General features: G+C 41.6%; 3 protein-coding genes across 4 annotated transcripts in view; all 3 read right to left on the bottom strand.

The window, feature by feature from the left end:
- spata20 (spermatogenesis associated 20) overlaps positions 1-2,089 on the bottom strand; it is a 45,157-nt gene extending 43,068 nt beyond the window's left edge. Inside the window, exons 1-5 of one of the 2 annotated variants that reach the window (XM_079372674.1) lie at positions 1,798-2,089; positions 702-830; positions 551-615; positions 294-448; positions 62-205 (exon numbers count right to left, since the gene is read on the bottom strand). In XM_079372674.1, the coding sequence (XP_079228800.1) occupies positions 62-205; positions 294-448; positions 551-615; positions 702-830; positions 1,798-1,997 (693 nt within the window). In that variant the 5' untranslated portion in view covers positions 1,998-2,089. The remainder of the gene's footprint in view (positions 1-61; positions 206-293; positions 449-550; positions 616-701; positions 831-1,797) is intronic. The other variant, XM_079372675.1, reaches the window with a different exon arrangement.
- A 51-nt stretch (positions 2,090-2,140) lies between these two features.
- On the bottom strand, positions 2,141-4,806 carry LOC306842434 (PI-PLC X domain-containing protein 1-like). The gene is made up of 7 exons (XM_079372695.1): positions 4,719-4,806; positions 4,475-4,597; positions 3,886-4,010; positions 3,659-3,790; positions 3,099-3,254; positions 2,822-3,005; positions 2,141-2,475 (listed from the first exon to the last, which is right to left on the bottom strand). Exons 2-7 carry the CDS (start codon positions 4,587-4,589, stop codon positions 2,243-2,245), a joined length of 945 nt encoding a protein of 314 aa, XP_079228821.1. The 5' UTR covers positions 4,590-4,597; positions 4,719-4,806; the 3' UTR covers positions 2,141-2,242.
- A 7,481-nt stretch (positions 4,807-12,287) lies between these two features.
- The window catches only part of pkd1b (polycystic kidney disease 1b), a 28,130-nt gene continuing 24,335 nt past the window's right edge, over positions 12,288-16,082 (bottom strand). Inside the window, exons 36-41 of the mRNA XM_079372356.1 lie at positions 15,893-16,069; positions 15,166-15,270; positions 14,923-15,057; positions 14,642-14,844; positions 13,684-13,795; positions 12,288-13,590 (exon numbers count right to left, since the gene is read on the bottom strand). Coding sequence (XP_079228482.1) covers positions 12,679-13,590; positions 13,684-13,795; positions 14,642-14,844; positions 14,923-15,057; positions 15,166-15,270; positions 15,893-16,069 — 1,644 coding nt within the window. The 3' untranslated portion in view covers positions 12,288-12,678. The remainder of the gene's footprint in view (positions 13,591-13,683; positions 13,796-14,641; positions 14,845-14,922; positions 15,058-15,165; positions 15,271-15,892; positions 16,070-16,082) is intronic.

Genomic DNA, 16,082 nt, shown 5'->3' on the forward strand with positions numbered 1-16,082 from the left:
GCACCCTGTACAACAAAAAGGCCGAAAAAGAAAAAGCGGATATAACAAAGTACTTCTAAACCTGATTTATTATTCTGGTGAGAACAGTTTTGAGCCCAGGTCGTCTTCCATGGTCTCTGGGGGGGAAGTAGGTTCCTCCAATGAAAGGTCGAAGGTCAGGGGTCAACCACACACTCATGGGCCAGCCTCCACCTCCACTTGTAGCCTGTAAACACAAGCAACCAAAAGTTATTAAAGAGTAAAGCAAATTAACATAACATAACGAACATAAAAACACACACACACAAACCAACCTGTACAAAGGTCATGTAGACCTTGTCCACATCAGGTCTTTCTTCACGGTCTAATTTGATGCAGACAAAATTTTCATTAAGGACTTTGCCAATTTCCTCGTCCTCGAAAGACTCCCTCTCCATTACATGGCACCAATGGCATGTTGAGTAGCCCACTAATAGTCCAAACATATATATATCAAACGAGGAACAATCATCAACAAACAATAATAGCAGTTTGAATATGAAATGAGCATGCCATTAGAGGGGCTTCCTACCAGATAAAAAGATTGGTTTGTCTTCATTTTTTGCTTTGTTAAAAGCATCTTCTCCCCACGGATACCTGGAACATAAAGAAATTATTTTTTGCATGCCAATATATCACTTTTAAGAAAAGTGTGCCTATATTTGCAGATCAGAGATTCTCACCAGTCAACAGGATTGTGTGCATGTTGTAGAAGGTAGGGTGACCTCTCCTTTGCTAACCTGTTGGTGTGTCTGTGAGGGTTGGATGATGACCCTTCACCCCCTGATGCCATGCTCATAAAAACAGGAGTGCTGGAAAACATACATACTAATTGTTTTTACTGACAATCCAAATCTAAGGCTTCTACAAAGTTGTGTAGTGTAACCTTAGTTAAACCAGGTGCCCAGGATCAGGAAACCAAACCCACTCAGACCCTTTTCTTACTTTAGTTTGCAGGCTATATTCATATACTTATTATTGTTGATTATTTTTCTCTGATGTATCAATCTCTCCCTTACAGTGTTTATAACTGTTTTGTAATGTCCAGGTTTATGATTAAGCTAATCTCTGTAATTAATCAATCCATGCATCCTTCACAGAACAAACACGTATTACCAATGTGTGCATCTGAAGCACCTCCCTCTTATCCTTGCATTAGCTGCATGTAGGTAAAAAGTCAGAGGACCAATGAACGAAATCCCGTTTCAATATTCCCCTATTTTAGGCTGTTTTGCTTGTAGACAAAAGGCTGTGCCCTGCTGAATATACTGAACATGGTTTCAGACATTTTAGGCAATTTTGTTAAATACGGCGACATGCATATAACGAATGCATTTCGAATTTTAAAGTAACTACCAACCATTGGCACCCAATTTGACCGTAAACGGCACCCGGAGAGAAGTAACCGAGTTAATACGCAAACCGTTTAGAAAAGTAGATCCTATTTTACCTTGGGACTGCGTGGTGGATTATTATCGACACCGAATGAAAATTCGAGGCGTTTGGACTTTTTTAAACTGCTGAACTACAAGGACGTGTATTCTAGTGACAGTTAATATCGAGGGAATTATTATTAATACGATTTAGTAATGGAGTTTTGCTCCTCTCTGCTCACGTTATTGATCTGTAAGCACGTCCACAGTCGTCATTGCAAACATAACACTAACTAGCTTTGACAAGCTAATAATTGTGTTTCTGAAGTAAAGTTCTGCATGTACGCTGTTTAACAATGTTATGACTAGCGTTAGCAATAGCAACCTTTTAGCCGTGGCGCTTTACCTGAGGTAGGAGGCCGGCTGGAAATGTAGCAGTGGTGGTTTATAAGTTGTTCGGTGGGGATTTTGTGTTCGTAACCTACAGATGTTACCTCCTGAGCTCTGCGGTGCAGCGTTGGCTCTGACGAAAACTGCTGTTAAAATGCGAACATACTCCACGCGGCTATATCTGGACGCCGACCGATGCCGTGCCAGCCTTAACATCCTAATCCATCAACTGTGTTGCTAAATTGTGTACAATGCTAATGTTATCTTATGTGCTGACACCAGCCAAGAAACTAAAATGCATGAGGTGAACACTTTATTGCAGTACCAAAATCTGACGCAATTTAGTGCGGCAGCCGTCAAATCTACTCACAACAACCACAGTGTGTTACAGTTACAGTGACTTTATTTTTTAAACATTTAAAGAAAGACAGGCGGATATGGTAGAAATAACATTAGCCATACTAGGAATTTGGAATATTGAGCTTGATTATTAAAGGGACAAAGTCGTCACGAGTCACTAAGTCGGAGGCTACTATGTTTACAGGCGTTCTGTCTGCTTGCTTTTTCACCCACTGCAGCAGCCTTGGCAGACTCCGTTGTATAACATTTCCAAGGTTGTCACAAAGGCGAAGGATGTACCTGAGGATCCTTACATCATCTGGTAGTGTCAAGTTCAAGCCACATACAAAGAAACCTGTGGGTCACAATAAGGTATTAAGGCCTTGTGTGTTACGTGTTTTGTAGAAACCAAACACATTAAAACTAGGGGTGGGACTTGATTAAAAAACATAAATCTAATTAATCAGGGGCTTTCTAATTAATTAATAGCATTTTAAGTGCATAACAATATTTGCCCTAAAAACCAACACTTTTCAAACAGTTTCACGCTGTTTATGAGGCCAATTGTGATTAAATGTTAAATTGTTAAAAAAAAATATGTTGCATTATTTTTTGTAATTAAAAGTAATTAATGTGTTAAATTCCCACCCTTAATAAAACATAACCCAACCAAATGTGCTGGAGGGACAGAGAAGACTTACAATGAGAGGGTCTTGATTTTTCTAAAACATGCCCAAGTTCTGATTCAATTTTTGTTGGGTCCATACTTTTGCCATAGAAATATGGGATTTTACTCCATAATTCGATAGGATGAATGGCTGGGTAATCATATGAAACTATGATATTTCTGCCTTTTTCCCAGCATCTTTTCAAGGTAGGGATTTCCTGTTGAGACACAATGAAATAGTTTTAATTGAAGTGGTATAAGTTCACAGTAATAAATGTAATTCTTGATATCAAGATCATAATTCAGGATACCGTTCTAAGGAAGAGTTTGGCTCCAAACAATGTCTTGATTAATTTGATAAGATGGATGTGGAGATGCTCTTCAATCTCTTTGAAGTGGGATAATGCCAAGATGATGATCTCTGTGGGATGCTTCTCTGCCCAGTCATTTATGACCTTCAGAACAGTCTGAATAATGGAAACAAAGGGTTGGTTAATAAATATTATATTAAATTAAGATAATTCTTAATATTGTTGCTCATTGCTCTTTTTTTTAAATAAATGCATTAAATTTAGCATGCAAAGTAAAGCACAAATGGCATATTTTTCCATAATGGTGATTGCTTTCTAAAATTCTAAAGGCCTTCATTTACTGAGAAAGGCTTATTTTAGTTGCATCGTGCAATAAATCCTTCCTAAATGTTGCATTTTTGTCTGTCTTGTTTTGTTACTCTCTCTCTCTCTCTCTCTCTCTCTCTCTCTCTCTCTCTCTCTCTCTCTCTCTCTCTCTCTCTCTCTCTCTCTCTCTCTCTCTCTCGACAAATAATCCACAAATTATATACTTTTAAATATTTACATTCAGACAGCTTTACCTCCACATCAGTGCGTGTGTATAGGCCATGATAAAAAAATAGCCTTGTGGGGTTGGTGTCATTTGGCTTGCGAGCAATCCTCATGTCAAAGTAACGAACACCAGCATCCAGTTGCTTTGTGATGGTTTCCTCCTGTGTTACAAGGAACTAATAAGTCAAACAATCTTTCCCATAGTTTCTTATACACATAAATCCATTACACACTAAGACTTTGAACCAAACTTTACCTGAGTGACCGCCCATCTGTACACTATCATACGGGCACAATAAATCTTGCTAAATATTTTCAGTCTATCAGGCTCTATTATGGAGGAGTTGATGTCCAAATCATAGCTCATTGAGTCGTGGCTACCTGGAAATTCCATCACACACACACACACACACACAGTAATTAAAAATGTAATATGTATAATTAAAAATATAAATTAAATATTACTGTTTCATTAAACCTCACACAGTATCTGTTAAGAAAAACGTTTTCTTTAATGCAGCCACAATGTTGATATTTTTTGCTGAAGACAACACGTCCAATTAGATGTCCAATCAGTACTGCTGAAGAAAATGAAAATCTTCATTACATACTTTATACATACTAAGAAAGTGGAGTTAACCAGTTTTGACAGACATTGTATTTTATCTGTATAATAATGCACTGTGCCAAAGCAAACGCAGCATGTTACTTGTTCTTCTGCATTTTATGATACCTACCAAAATATTTCATGTCCATACTTTTTTTTTTTTTTTTTAACAAATTGCTGCACTGTTTTATTGGATTTATACAGTGATGAAACAAGTTGCATAATATCAGTCTCGTACCTGGTATGGCCAGCATGAAGAGAGAACTGTTGTGAAGTTCAGGTGGTAGTTGCGACATCCAGTCACAGTGGCTTGTGAGTTCTCTTCTCTTTTTGTCTTGCTTTGACATCGCCATCTCAAACTCTACATAGAACAACTCAAAGTCAACCCTTAGCCCCTCAACAGTACATTTCTCAAGCCTATTTCAATAAATAGGCTTGAGACAAATCTAAAGAAAGTTAATGTTAAGATAAACACCACTTACCCTGCTAAAGTGATTCCCAGTCTTCGTATTGTTCTTTAACCTAATTTGAATTTGCAGAAAAGTGAGAAGTAGCAATATTGTCAGAAGGCCAGACAGGCCAGAAAACATGTAACTGCTGCAGTTCGGTTCTGTCATCCAGATGCCCATTGTATGAGGAAATCTAAAATGGAACTGGTTTTTACTGGAATGTTTGATGAAGGTGATATGGTGCTAAGGTGAAACTTCCTCATACCATCAATGTACTCAGCAATCCAGTTTTCTGGAGTTGTTATGCACTCACCAGAAATTTTCACAAGTAAAAAAAAAAACTGAAAAGGGGACGCCAAAACACAGTGCCAACTGGTGTTTAACATATGTGACGGCCTCAGGGTTGGCCTCTTCCTAGTTTGTTCTCTCAATCTACTTGCTCTCTCTTCTCTCTCTTCTCTGGCCTGCAGACGTCTCCACATTTGTTTGATTGCTGTTGATCTTGATTGCTATACATCAACACGCACCCACATACACACACAGACACCCACACAGACACACACTCCTCACTGCATACGAACTGACCTTTCTCATAAAAAACAAGACTTTGTAAATTAATAATTGTAAGTAAATAATCTTTTGGAACAATGTACAGACTATGTGTGGTCTCCCTATTTTTGTCACCTACTGTGGAGCCAGGTTGTGACACATACAATTAGTATGTTTACATGATGTTTAAAGGAAGTGAATTTATTATGTTGGTTTGACAAAAATAACTTCTCAAATACATTTATAAATGTAAAACTCTAGACCTGGGGTACTCAATTAGAAACTCAAAAGGTCCACTCACCAAATTTCCAATCTGTCCAGGGTCTGATCAGTGTGAAATATGACACTTTTTTTGTGCCACTAGTTCTTTTTGGTGTTAGTTTTGTGCGTAATTCTGCTCTTTTTGTCTTACGTTTCCACTTTTGACAAGGGAAACTGTCTCATTACAGATAAAACACATTGGTTTCTTGCTCCCCACAGGTAGCAAAATGCATATTTGTTGGTCCGCTCTGTCTTAAATTCACGGTTTTCAGATTCCACCTCTGGCTTTTTGTCAAGTTTGGAGCACGGCATGATTTTTGCTTTACTAAAAAACAGGTACCGTTTGAAAATCTGACTACGCTAATGATGACCTGTGTGACCACGGTGAAGTCAGTTTTATGTTGGAGGTTCAATGTTCAGTTTACCCAGAGCGAAGCAGAGTGAACGTCTGCCAAATATCCAACTTAAAACTAACTTCTTGCAGAGGAAAAAAAGCACTTGCTGAAGAAAAATAAAAAGCACTCACGACCACAATGAGTTGCCATAGTGACGTTAAACAACAGCTGATAGGACATTTGATTTGGGCATGGGAATATGGGAATATAATTAAAACTTTTCTTTTCGATAAATCTTATAGTTAGGGCTGGCTTAGGACCAGCTAATAGTTATGCTGCTATAGGCCTAGACTACAGGGGGGAACTGGCACCAGGAACTCTTATCTCTCCCTCCCTCTGTCTCTCGGCTTTCATATCTTATTACTGCTTGTCACTATCTTTATATTCAAGTTAGCAACCTCTCCTTTTTCTGGGAGCTCCTGAGCTCTCTTAGGTTCCTAAGGACTGTTGATGAGGATGGCCTGCCCAAACAACTACCCGCCCCCCCCATCCTATCCTATCCAACCAAGTGACAAGTCTCTATAAGTCTCAAGTGTCTATAGTGACAAGCTACTGCTTGTCACTATAGACATATCTTATTACTATAAGTATTATAAATACTATAAATATTGTAGTGTCACGGGTGGTTACTTTAAGGAGCCCTTCTTCGTTTTGGTCCCTCCCCGCTGCCGCTTGGTAAGCCTCAGCCCTGGTCCCCTCCCTCTTCCCTGGTCCAGTGCTGTTTTCTTATGTTTCAATTAGTTCTCTTTTGTTTTATTAATTGAAGTAGAGCCTTGCTCTAATTGTCCTTCTGGATTCTAGAGCAGGGATCAGCGGCTTTCTTCAGCACTCCTGTCCAATTGCCTTCATCAATGTCTTACAAAAATTAAAATGGAGAAACGCTTTGTGCTCGAACCAGGTAGTTCTAATCATTTCCAAAACTCTCAAAAATATGCCGTGGAAGTAGTCAACTGAAGTCTCTGATGCTTGATTCAGCGTGTGAAGATCTACAGAACCTATGCAGCAGCCAAGGAGGAGTGATTTGCAGTCCCTAGAAGCTGTGGTCATCTTGTGGAAAATCCAGAGTAGGCTACCTGCAGTACCTGGAGGTCAGTTGGGAGGAGGGGGTTGACCTTGAATGCTGAGGTCCAGCATTTGAAAGAGCCGGGTCAACCTCTAAAGCTGAAAGCATCTGAAGACAGTAAATCTTAGGATGTGACCTCTTCCAATGAGGATAAAGTATTCTGACCCCCCCCCCCCCCCCCCCACTTTTCTTTTTTCACACCACTGCACCAGGTGTCGGGGGGTGCTTTATGTAAATTCCATTCTGTTTTTCTCTCCAAAAAAAAACTTTACTCAGGCTTTAAAAAGGGGATACAGGCCTGAGTCCTTTGTTCAGAGCACATGGCTAGCCAGAATCCAACACGTTCAATTGGAAAGAGGAGGCTTTGGCCTTACAGCAAGTAAGCCAACATGGCGTAAAGGCCTCAACATCAGAGAGGACGAAAATGGTGGTCGACAAGGTGCGCCGTTAGGAGGAGGCAGAAAGAAGAGCAAAGGCTGTCTCTCTTTTATCAAGCAGGGGCAATGGATGAGGTGGGAAGGCCAGGAAAGGAGAAAGCTCGGCTGGAGGGAGCTCTGGGAAATGGAGGCAAATAACATCCGCTTCATCATCATATCCACCTATGATGTTCTCCCATCTCCAAAAAACCTCCACCAATGATATAGCGAGGACCCAACCTGTGCCCTCTGCCCAAATCCAGCAACTCTCAAGCAGATCCTGACCGGTTGTAAAAACCAGCCTCATTCAAGGCAGCTACGCCTGGAGGCACAACCAGGTCGTCAAGGATCTGGCAGCAGCTCTTGAGAACATGAGGATTACAACAAACTCCTTGCCCTTGAGATCAACCAACTCCATCACAGCCTCAACATTCATCCGAGAGGGACAGAAAAAGCCCAACCATCCCTCTACTAAACCAGAAGTTAAGAATGGCACAGGACTGGAAGATGCTCATGGATATTGGCGAGCAACTCATCTTTCCACCTGAGATTGCATCCACCACCATTAGGCCAGACCTGTTACTCTGGTCCCCATCACTGAGGTCCGTCTACATTACAGAGCTCACAGTTCCCATGGGAGAATTTAACTGAAGAGGCCTATGAGTGCAAGAAACTACAACAAGAAGCTACACAGAACTGGCAGTCGACGCTCAACAACGAGGATCGAAAGCAGAAGTCTATTCAGTTGAAGTAGGATGCAGAGTTTTTGCGGCTTCTTCCACCATCAGACTGCTAAAAGACCTTGAGATCCGGGCAAGCTCTGCGACAGACTTACTTCAAGGACAGCAGAGACGCGCAGAGCCTGTGGCGAGGTATCCAGACCATCACGGACTACAAACCCAAGCCACAGACCTGTGACAACAACACCTCTCTGCTGAACAACCTAAACAGCTTCTTTGCCAGGTTTGAAGCAAACAATAGCATGCCCGCACAGAAGACCACCCCTCCTCCCCACGACCAGACCCTGTGCCTGACTGCAGCCAGCGTGAAGAGAACCTTCTCCAACATCAACACCCGCAAGGCTGCAGGTCCAGACAACATCCCTGGCCGTGTGCTGAAGGACTGTGCAGAGGAGCTCAAAGATGTCTTCACAGACATTTTCAACACTTCTCTTAGGCAGACTGTTGTTCCAACATGCTTCAAAACGACCACCATCATACCCATTCCAAAGAAGCCATCACCATCCACTTTAAATGACTATAGACCCGTTGCACTGACCCCAATCATCATGAAGTGCTTTGAAAGATTAGTCATGGCCCACATCAAATCCTCCCTCCACCCTAGACCCCTACCAGTTTGCATACCGGGGCAACAGATCAACCGAGGATGCAATCTGCTCTGCTCTTCACCCAGCCCTCACCCACCTGGACTCCAAAAACTCATACGTCAGAATGCTGTTCATAGACTTCAGTTCAGCATTCAACACCATCATCCCTCAGCAGCTGATCGGCAAACTGGACCAGCTGGGGCTCAGCACTTCCCTGTGCAACTGGCTGCTGGACTTCCTCAGCGAGAGGCCTCAGACTGTGCGGGTTGGCGGCAACGCATCAAAAACCACCATCCTGAGCACTGGGGCCCCCCAAGGCTGTGTGTTCAGCCCACTGCTCTTCACGCTGCTGACCCATGACTGCACTCCATCCTTCAGCAGCAACCACATTGTGAAGTTTGCGGACGACACAACAGTGGTCGGTCTCATTTCCAACAACGATGAGACGCACTACAGGATGGAGGTGGGCCAACTGGCCACGTGGTGCAAAGACAACAACCTCTTCCTGAATATCGACAAGACCAAGGAGGTTGTTGTCGACTTCCGGAGGGCCCCCACTCCCAAACTCCCCCTGACCATCGACGGTGCTGCTGTGGAGAGAGTGAGCAGCACCAAGTTCCTGGGAGTCCACATCAGTGAGGATCTCTCCTGGACAGCCAACACCACATCACTGGCCAAGAAGTCCCAGCAGCGCCTTTACTTCCTCCGTAAGCTGAAGAGAGCACGAGCACCCCCACCCATCATGTGCTCCTTCTACAGAGGCACCATCGAGAGCATCCTGACCAGCTGCATCACTGTGTGGCTGGGGAGCTGCACTGCTGCCAACCACAAGACCCTGCAGCGCACAGTGAAGGCGGCTGAACGGATCATCGGTGTCCTGCTCCCCTCTCTTCTGGACCTCTACGGCACCCGCCTCACCCGCAAAGCAACCCGCATTGTGAGTGACCCCACCCACCCCTCACACAGCCTCTTCAGCCTCCTGCCATCGGGGAGACGGTACCGCAGCCTGCGGGCCGGCTCTACCAGACTGAGAAACAGCTTCTTCCACCAAGCTGTCAGGAAGCTGAACTCTCTCCCCTCTCTTCCCTCCCTTCCCTCCCCTCTGCCCCCATGAACACTGAACATTGGAACCTCCTCCTGTTTGAACATTGAAACAGAACCCTGGTCACTTATTGCACATTGCACGCATGCACAAGTTTCACTTTTCTTATAATCTTGTTTTATACTCCATTTTATTTAACTTAGTACTTTGCACATTTAGGTTTATTAATGTAAATATTATTTATCTTTTTTACCTTGTTTTATTTTATTTACCGTACCCTTTTTATCTACATTGCACCGTGGGGAGGGGGAAACGTAATTTCGATTTCACTGTATGTCTGACATATTTTAGAATTGACAAATAAAGAACCTTGAACCTTGAACCTTGAACCTTGAACCAGACAGTTAGATCAGTCTCTGAGGCGGCCAAAAGAAGCAGCCAATGGATCTGGATCAAGCTGAAGGACCCTTGCTGGGCTCAAAGAGCAACAACATAACCAGCTCACTAATCCCCCCACTCTATCTGAACTGCTGAGTGGGCTTTTCCAAGCCAGCAGTATCAGCCCCAAATAACAAGGAAGTGACACTATCCACGAAAAGTCGCTGAAGGAGGGTGCCTTTATCTCTCACTCACTTCCTGGATACTATCACATAGATCCTGGATACTCTTCTTCCCCTCACCCATTTCCCAACCCTCCAGAAGGAGGGTGAACAAGGTATGCGGTTGTTATGGAATATTCTGAATGAACTCTCAACAACAACACTAAGGGCCCCTCTTTTCCTGGCTCTCCCACTCAAGGACTAAATTCTTATGTTAATGGTTTGAAAACACCTATACTCTCCAAAGGAGTTGTAGGATATATGTCGCAATAACTTCAAGGGAATTCATGATAAAAATTTAAAAGAAACCAGACCATTTGTGGAGGCGTGAAAACCTCAGGTTATCTGGTTGATCCAATAGTGACAACACTCTAACACTACAAACTTGATTAACAAGACAGGATAGTGTTGTTGCTTGACCTGGAATGTATCAAATGGACTTTTACGATCGGCAGCTGGAAGGACTGAAGGAATTCACCAGCATGTTCAGTTTGTGTATTAAAGAAAGTTTGTTTGATTTCTCAGTCGGAAAAACTTAATTGGGACATTAAGAGTGACATTTTCATGCAAGCTGGATTCTTCTACGATAATTCATCGCTGAGTTATCAGAAATTGATGTTCCCAGTAAATGATAATGTGCTCTGGTGCCTGTCATGGCGGCAATCCCCGAACCTGTTGGTGGACACCGAAAGTAAAGGAGGCCGTCAAGCTGAAGAAGGAGCTCTATCGGGCTTTGCTAGTGCATAGGACTCCTTAGGCAGCTGACAGGTACCGGCAGACCAGGCGTTCTGCAGCCCAGGCTGTTGTGGAGGCAAAAATTTGGGACTGGAAGGAGTTCGGGGAGGCCATGGAGGAGGACTTTCGGTCGGCCTCGAGGAAATTCTGGCAAACCGTCCATCGCCTCAGGAGGGGGAAACAGTGCTACACAACACTGTTCAGCTGGGGATGTAGTTGGGCGGTGGAAGGAATACTTCGAGGATCTCCTCAATCCCACCGTCACATCTTCCACTGAGGAAGCAAAGGTCGAGTTCTCAGAGGTAGACTCGTGCATCACCTAAGCCGAAGTCACCAAGGTGGTTGGCAAGCTCCTTGGTGGCAAGGCACCCGGGGTGGATGAGATCCCTCTTTTCTTAACTTTTGATGACTGAATGGTTCTTATCCTTTTGATAATTTGAGTCCCTGACTATTTATAGTCCAGTTAAGTATTGGTTTGTGCGCATGTAAAACACTTTGGTCAGCTTGTAAATGTAAATGTAGTAAATGTGCAATATAAACTTGATTTTACATGGGTTTTGCTTGGATTCCCAAGATTTACATCTTTCCCATGTCTGAGATACAGCTCTCACGCCACTCTCAACATCCAAGCAAACCGCATGTGTATTACCACCCATTAGCACAGTTTTCCATCATGTCCCGTGTTTCATGATTCTGAAATCTAACAAAGTAATTTTTTTTTATCTAACACAACTATGTACATAATGCTATTGTGTGTTCATTTGTGTGTTCATATGTATAATGCTTAATCTGACCCAAACTCACCAGGGCTTTCTGCACAGGTTCAGTTTTCGGAAGGAATGCAATTCCCTTTATAAACACTGCGTTAGTTACATGACATTACACATGATACAGATGTGTCAGCTGAAAAAAAAGTTTTAACAACAGGGTCAGCAGTCTTGTCTTGTATCATCTCTTGGTAGAGTCAGGAGCAAACGATGTTGGTGAAAGAAAACTGAAGAAATTAAACATTAACACACATGATAACATTAATGGAAACCAAATTTAATCGAATTTAAATGTTCCATTTATCATTTTTTAGATGAACATCCATGTTAAAAGAAATAATAATAGAAAGACTGACATAATTAACATTATGGGTTTTACACACTACTGCAGCTGCTAGTAGGACACAGATGGACATCATCATGTGTTTGTTCTTCTGCAAAAAAAATAAAAAATTCTACATTATCTTTTTAAAAATATTAGCATATAAATGGATTTAAAAGAATACAATGTATGTAAAAATAGCAGTATTTACAAAGAAATTACAAAACAGGAAAAAAAATTTGAAAGTGTCACTCAGTTTCCAAAAATGTTAACTTCCCTTTAACCATGTAGAAAAGAAGTTTACTAAAAGAACAGTGAAATTACATAGCCCAACGTTGCTAATCAACAAACATTTGTTTAATTATGAGAACAAAGCCCTACAATTGTGGAGTGTATATGACTAACTTCAACTTTTTAACACTCGTGTTTGCATATAAAAGACTACAGAGGTCCAGTGAGTTCTTCTAAACAAATGAGAATAGACTGTTCTAACAATTTTTCAAGTTTAAGCACATTGTTAGTCTTGCTCAGTCTCTGATGGTTCAAAGATCCAAGCCTTCCTTTTTATAGGGACTCCATTGCTGATGTGCCTTCTAACCCCTTGTTCACTCCTTGGTCTGCTGTTTGTGAAAGCCAAATGTTCCCCTCCATTGCCACATGTAGCCACTCCACCTTGGGTCAGAGAAATCCTCTGAACTGCAGCCGCTGAATGAGAACTCCCAGAATGCCAAGCCCTTCTTCGATGGAACCTACCAAAACCAAGAAATCCTGCAGAATGCAAACCACAGTTTCCAGGCGCATCCTTGGCAGCTTCACACGTATGGTGGTTCCTAGATTCTTGAGGCTGGTATGGTGCTGATTCAGACTCAGAGTAGGCACTACGTGTACGGGGAAACACGCAGGTAGACGCAGAGGGGTTGAGAATTTTATAGGGAGTGAAAGGATATGATGGCAGGGAGACTCTTGATTTTGAGTAAATAAAACCTGTCCTCCTGTGTCTTACTTCTTCTGTTTCCCCGCTTTCTCCTTCATGATCATTGGAGTTTGTTGACTCTCTGTATATTTCAGATTTTTCGAGCTTGTAACTGATCCTTTGTCTTCTTCTAGTTTGAGCCTCTTCCAATTTTATTTCAAGATCATGAATATCCTCATTAATTTCATTGACCTGATCAAAATGAGATAGCAGTGAACTGACACAAGGCAGCAGGCGATCCAGGTAGGGCTGGATGTCAATCCCAAACTCAGACCCTGAAGAGTCCTCTGACCTCACAGAGAGAGCTGAGGACAGGGGTCGTTGGGATGAAAAGGAGGAGCTAATGGAAGGGGAGTGGTGACAGGAATAAGTGGTAGACTCAGGAGAGGGACAGGATTCCTGTGAGGACCTGGAAGGTGGCATATCCATACCTTCAAACTTTACCCTATGCCTAAACTAGAAAGGAAAAACAGTATGTAGAGTTAGAAACAGAGTTTAAAAAATTCTAATTGCTCTAAACGAATGCACCAAAAATAATGCACTACCTACTTCTTTGGTTTTAGTGAGTCCTATCCACAACTTGAGTCTCTTGATAAAGAACTCCACCATCTCATAGTCCTGAGGTTCAGTGGTTGGTCGGTACAACTCAGCTCGCTCTCTCCTAAAGGACGTAGAAAACTAATTGTTTGGCTTCTGGGCAAAACACTAACTTTTGTAGCAGTGTTCTAGTTGGAAAGTTCTCCTAATTTGGCGGTTCATTGGCAAAATTAAGATCATTTGCGCCTAGTTGTCTGATGTATTTTCAAGAATGACATGGGATTTAATGAAACCTAAAATTGGCATTTTAAAAGAAAAAAACTAAAATTGTATTAAATAAATTAGTTTTGGTTTTAAATTCCAATCAAAGCTAGCCATTTGTAAATATTTATGTTCATTATCCTTTTTTTCCATTATGCATTCAGAAAATATGGGGCTCATTATAGAACACAATAGCACTGAGCTCTGTCTCTAAGGAGTGTTCAATTTCTGCTTCATCTACTCATGTTAGATATTGTTATTGTAACAGGAAAACATTGTTTGTGTTTGCTATGGGCTTGAACTTCTTCTCTCTGCAGATTGATTTACATACAGACATTTGAGTGACGATATAATATGTTTGTTTATTAATATTAGTTGATCATGTTGCTGTAAAATATTGTTGTTTTGAAGGAGCATTTTATGTGCAATTGTTTTTAATCTGGTTGGAGCATTCACTGTGAAGGTCCGTAAATATGGCCGTGTGGTTGGTATTTGGGATCCTTTTTAAAGATTTGTAGAAATATTTATTTTTCATAACATGTCTTGCTGTTTTGCTGCTTTTACTCAACTGAAATGCTCACCTGTAAGTAAGTTGATGTACTATAAAATAAGTGTTTACCCTCCTCTTCCATAAGCATTCTTGGGATTTTTACTCATTATAAAATGTATAAATGTCATACTACTAAGAACATGTTCATACAATGCATACCTGTATGTATGGATGAGAACAGCCCCACAGAGTTTGACTAAGAGCCAAACACCTGCCACCACAAGAAGTAGTCCATAAAGAGGACCCAGGACTGGGTGGAACCTGCACAACCTTTGGAGAGTTTTTCGGCCTCGCAAGAGCGACAGCACTGAGACTCCAGTCTGACAAACTGATGAGAAACCTTCCACCGAATGGGAGAATAGCTGAAACAAAGAAACGTACTAATCAAATCAAATTTTTCTTTGTAGACATTTGATTCATTGAAACTTTTCCTGACATACAGTGTTTCCGAGGTGGGTGCAGAGTAGAAGCAGCAAGAATAGTAGCACAGCCAGAGCAAACAGCTTCCTCCAGGCTCTTTGGAGCACTTTACCTAACAGCATCCATCTCCGCACAAACCTTAATGTTGCCAGAAGCTTGAAAAACACAGCAAAATAAATTAGAAATTCAAGTACAGAGGAAAGTTGTGGCACAGTGGCGAGTGCTGTGATATGTGATATTAAATTACAGGGGCTGTGATTTACCTTCAGAATAAGTAGGGTAAGCAGGACAGCCGCACACTGAGAACACTTCTGTTCCAAAAGGGCAGCGCTGTGGAAGTTTATGTAGTTTTTTGGCTTCGACCTCAGCTAAATGGCACAATACAGGTTATTTAAAAGTCATTAAAACATTTTCAACAAAAAAATAATCTCTTTTAAAAATGTCTTTTTCAAAAAAGTAAAGCATGGAGGCCTCAATGAAAATTAGGAAATCAACTGACTAGACTCCTGGAGACGGACACATTGGTTACACTCATTGGTTTTTTCTTTAACCAATCTTTTAAGACAGATATCTCTGAGGTACAAGATTTGGGTATCAGTAGCCTGCTACTTTCCACATGTAGTCGGAGTTGGATCGTCCTTTTACATTTCAGTAAGTTTAGGTAGTATGTCTTTGTGGAGAACAAAATAACGCATCAGCTGCTGTCATCTGACAAATATTTAGCATTTTATTAAGCGCTCTTAGCAGACATCTGCATATATGTGCAGGTAACCATCATAGTAACACTGCTCAAACTCTATTCTGTGGTCTTAAGTGTTAAAAATGTAAACTTAAAAACAAAAATGGGTTAGGGTTATCCTCATGAGAAGATAGGGGTTGGATGTTTTTTATATTGGCTAGCGTCTAGCCAATTTATTTAAGAGCTCAGTTGAAACTCACGTGAAAGGCCAACATTTTGGATATAATAAGATTCATGTTGTAATTTCTTACTTTTGAAAGAGAGGAAGTAACCAGGGACAGAAAGCAAAAATGCAGGATAGCTGTTGCCATGGACAACAAGGCCAGAAAAAGCTGTAATAGGCTCTGATGCAGACACTGGGCTCTCTCAGTAGTCATTGACCACAGTTCTCCAAACAAGATGATGAGGCTGGAGATGAGAAGAAGAACCTGCCGTGCATAT

Source organism: Symphodus melops, assembly GCF_947650265.1.
Source record: "Symphodus melops genome assembly, chromosome: 21".
In the NCBI taxonomy this organism is placed as follows: domain Eukaryota; kingdom Metazoa; phylum Chordata; class Actinopteri; order Labriformes; family Labridae; genus Symphodus; species Symphodus melops.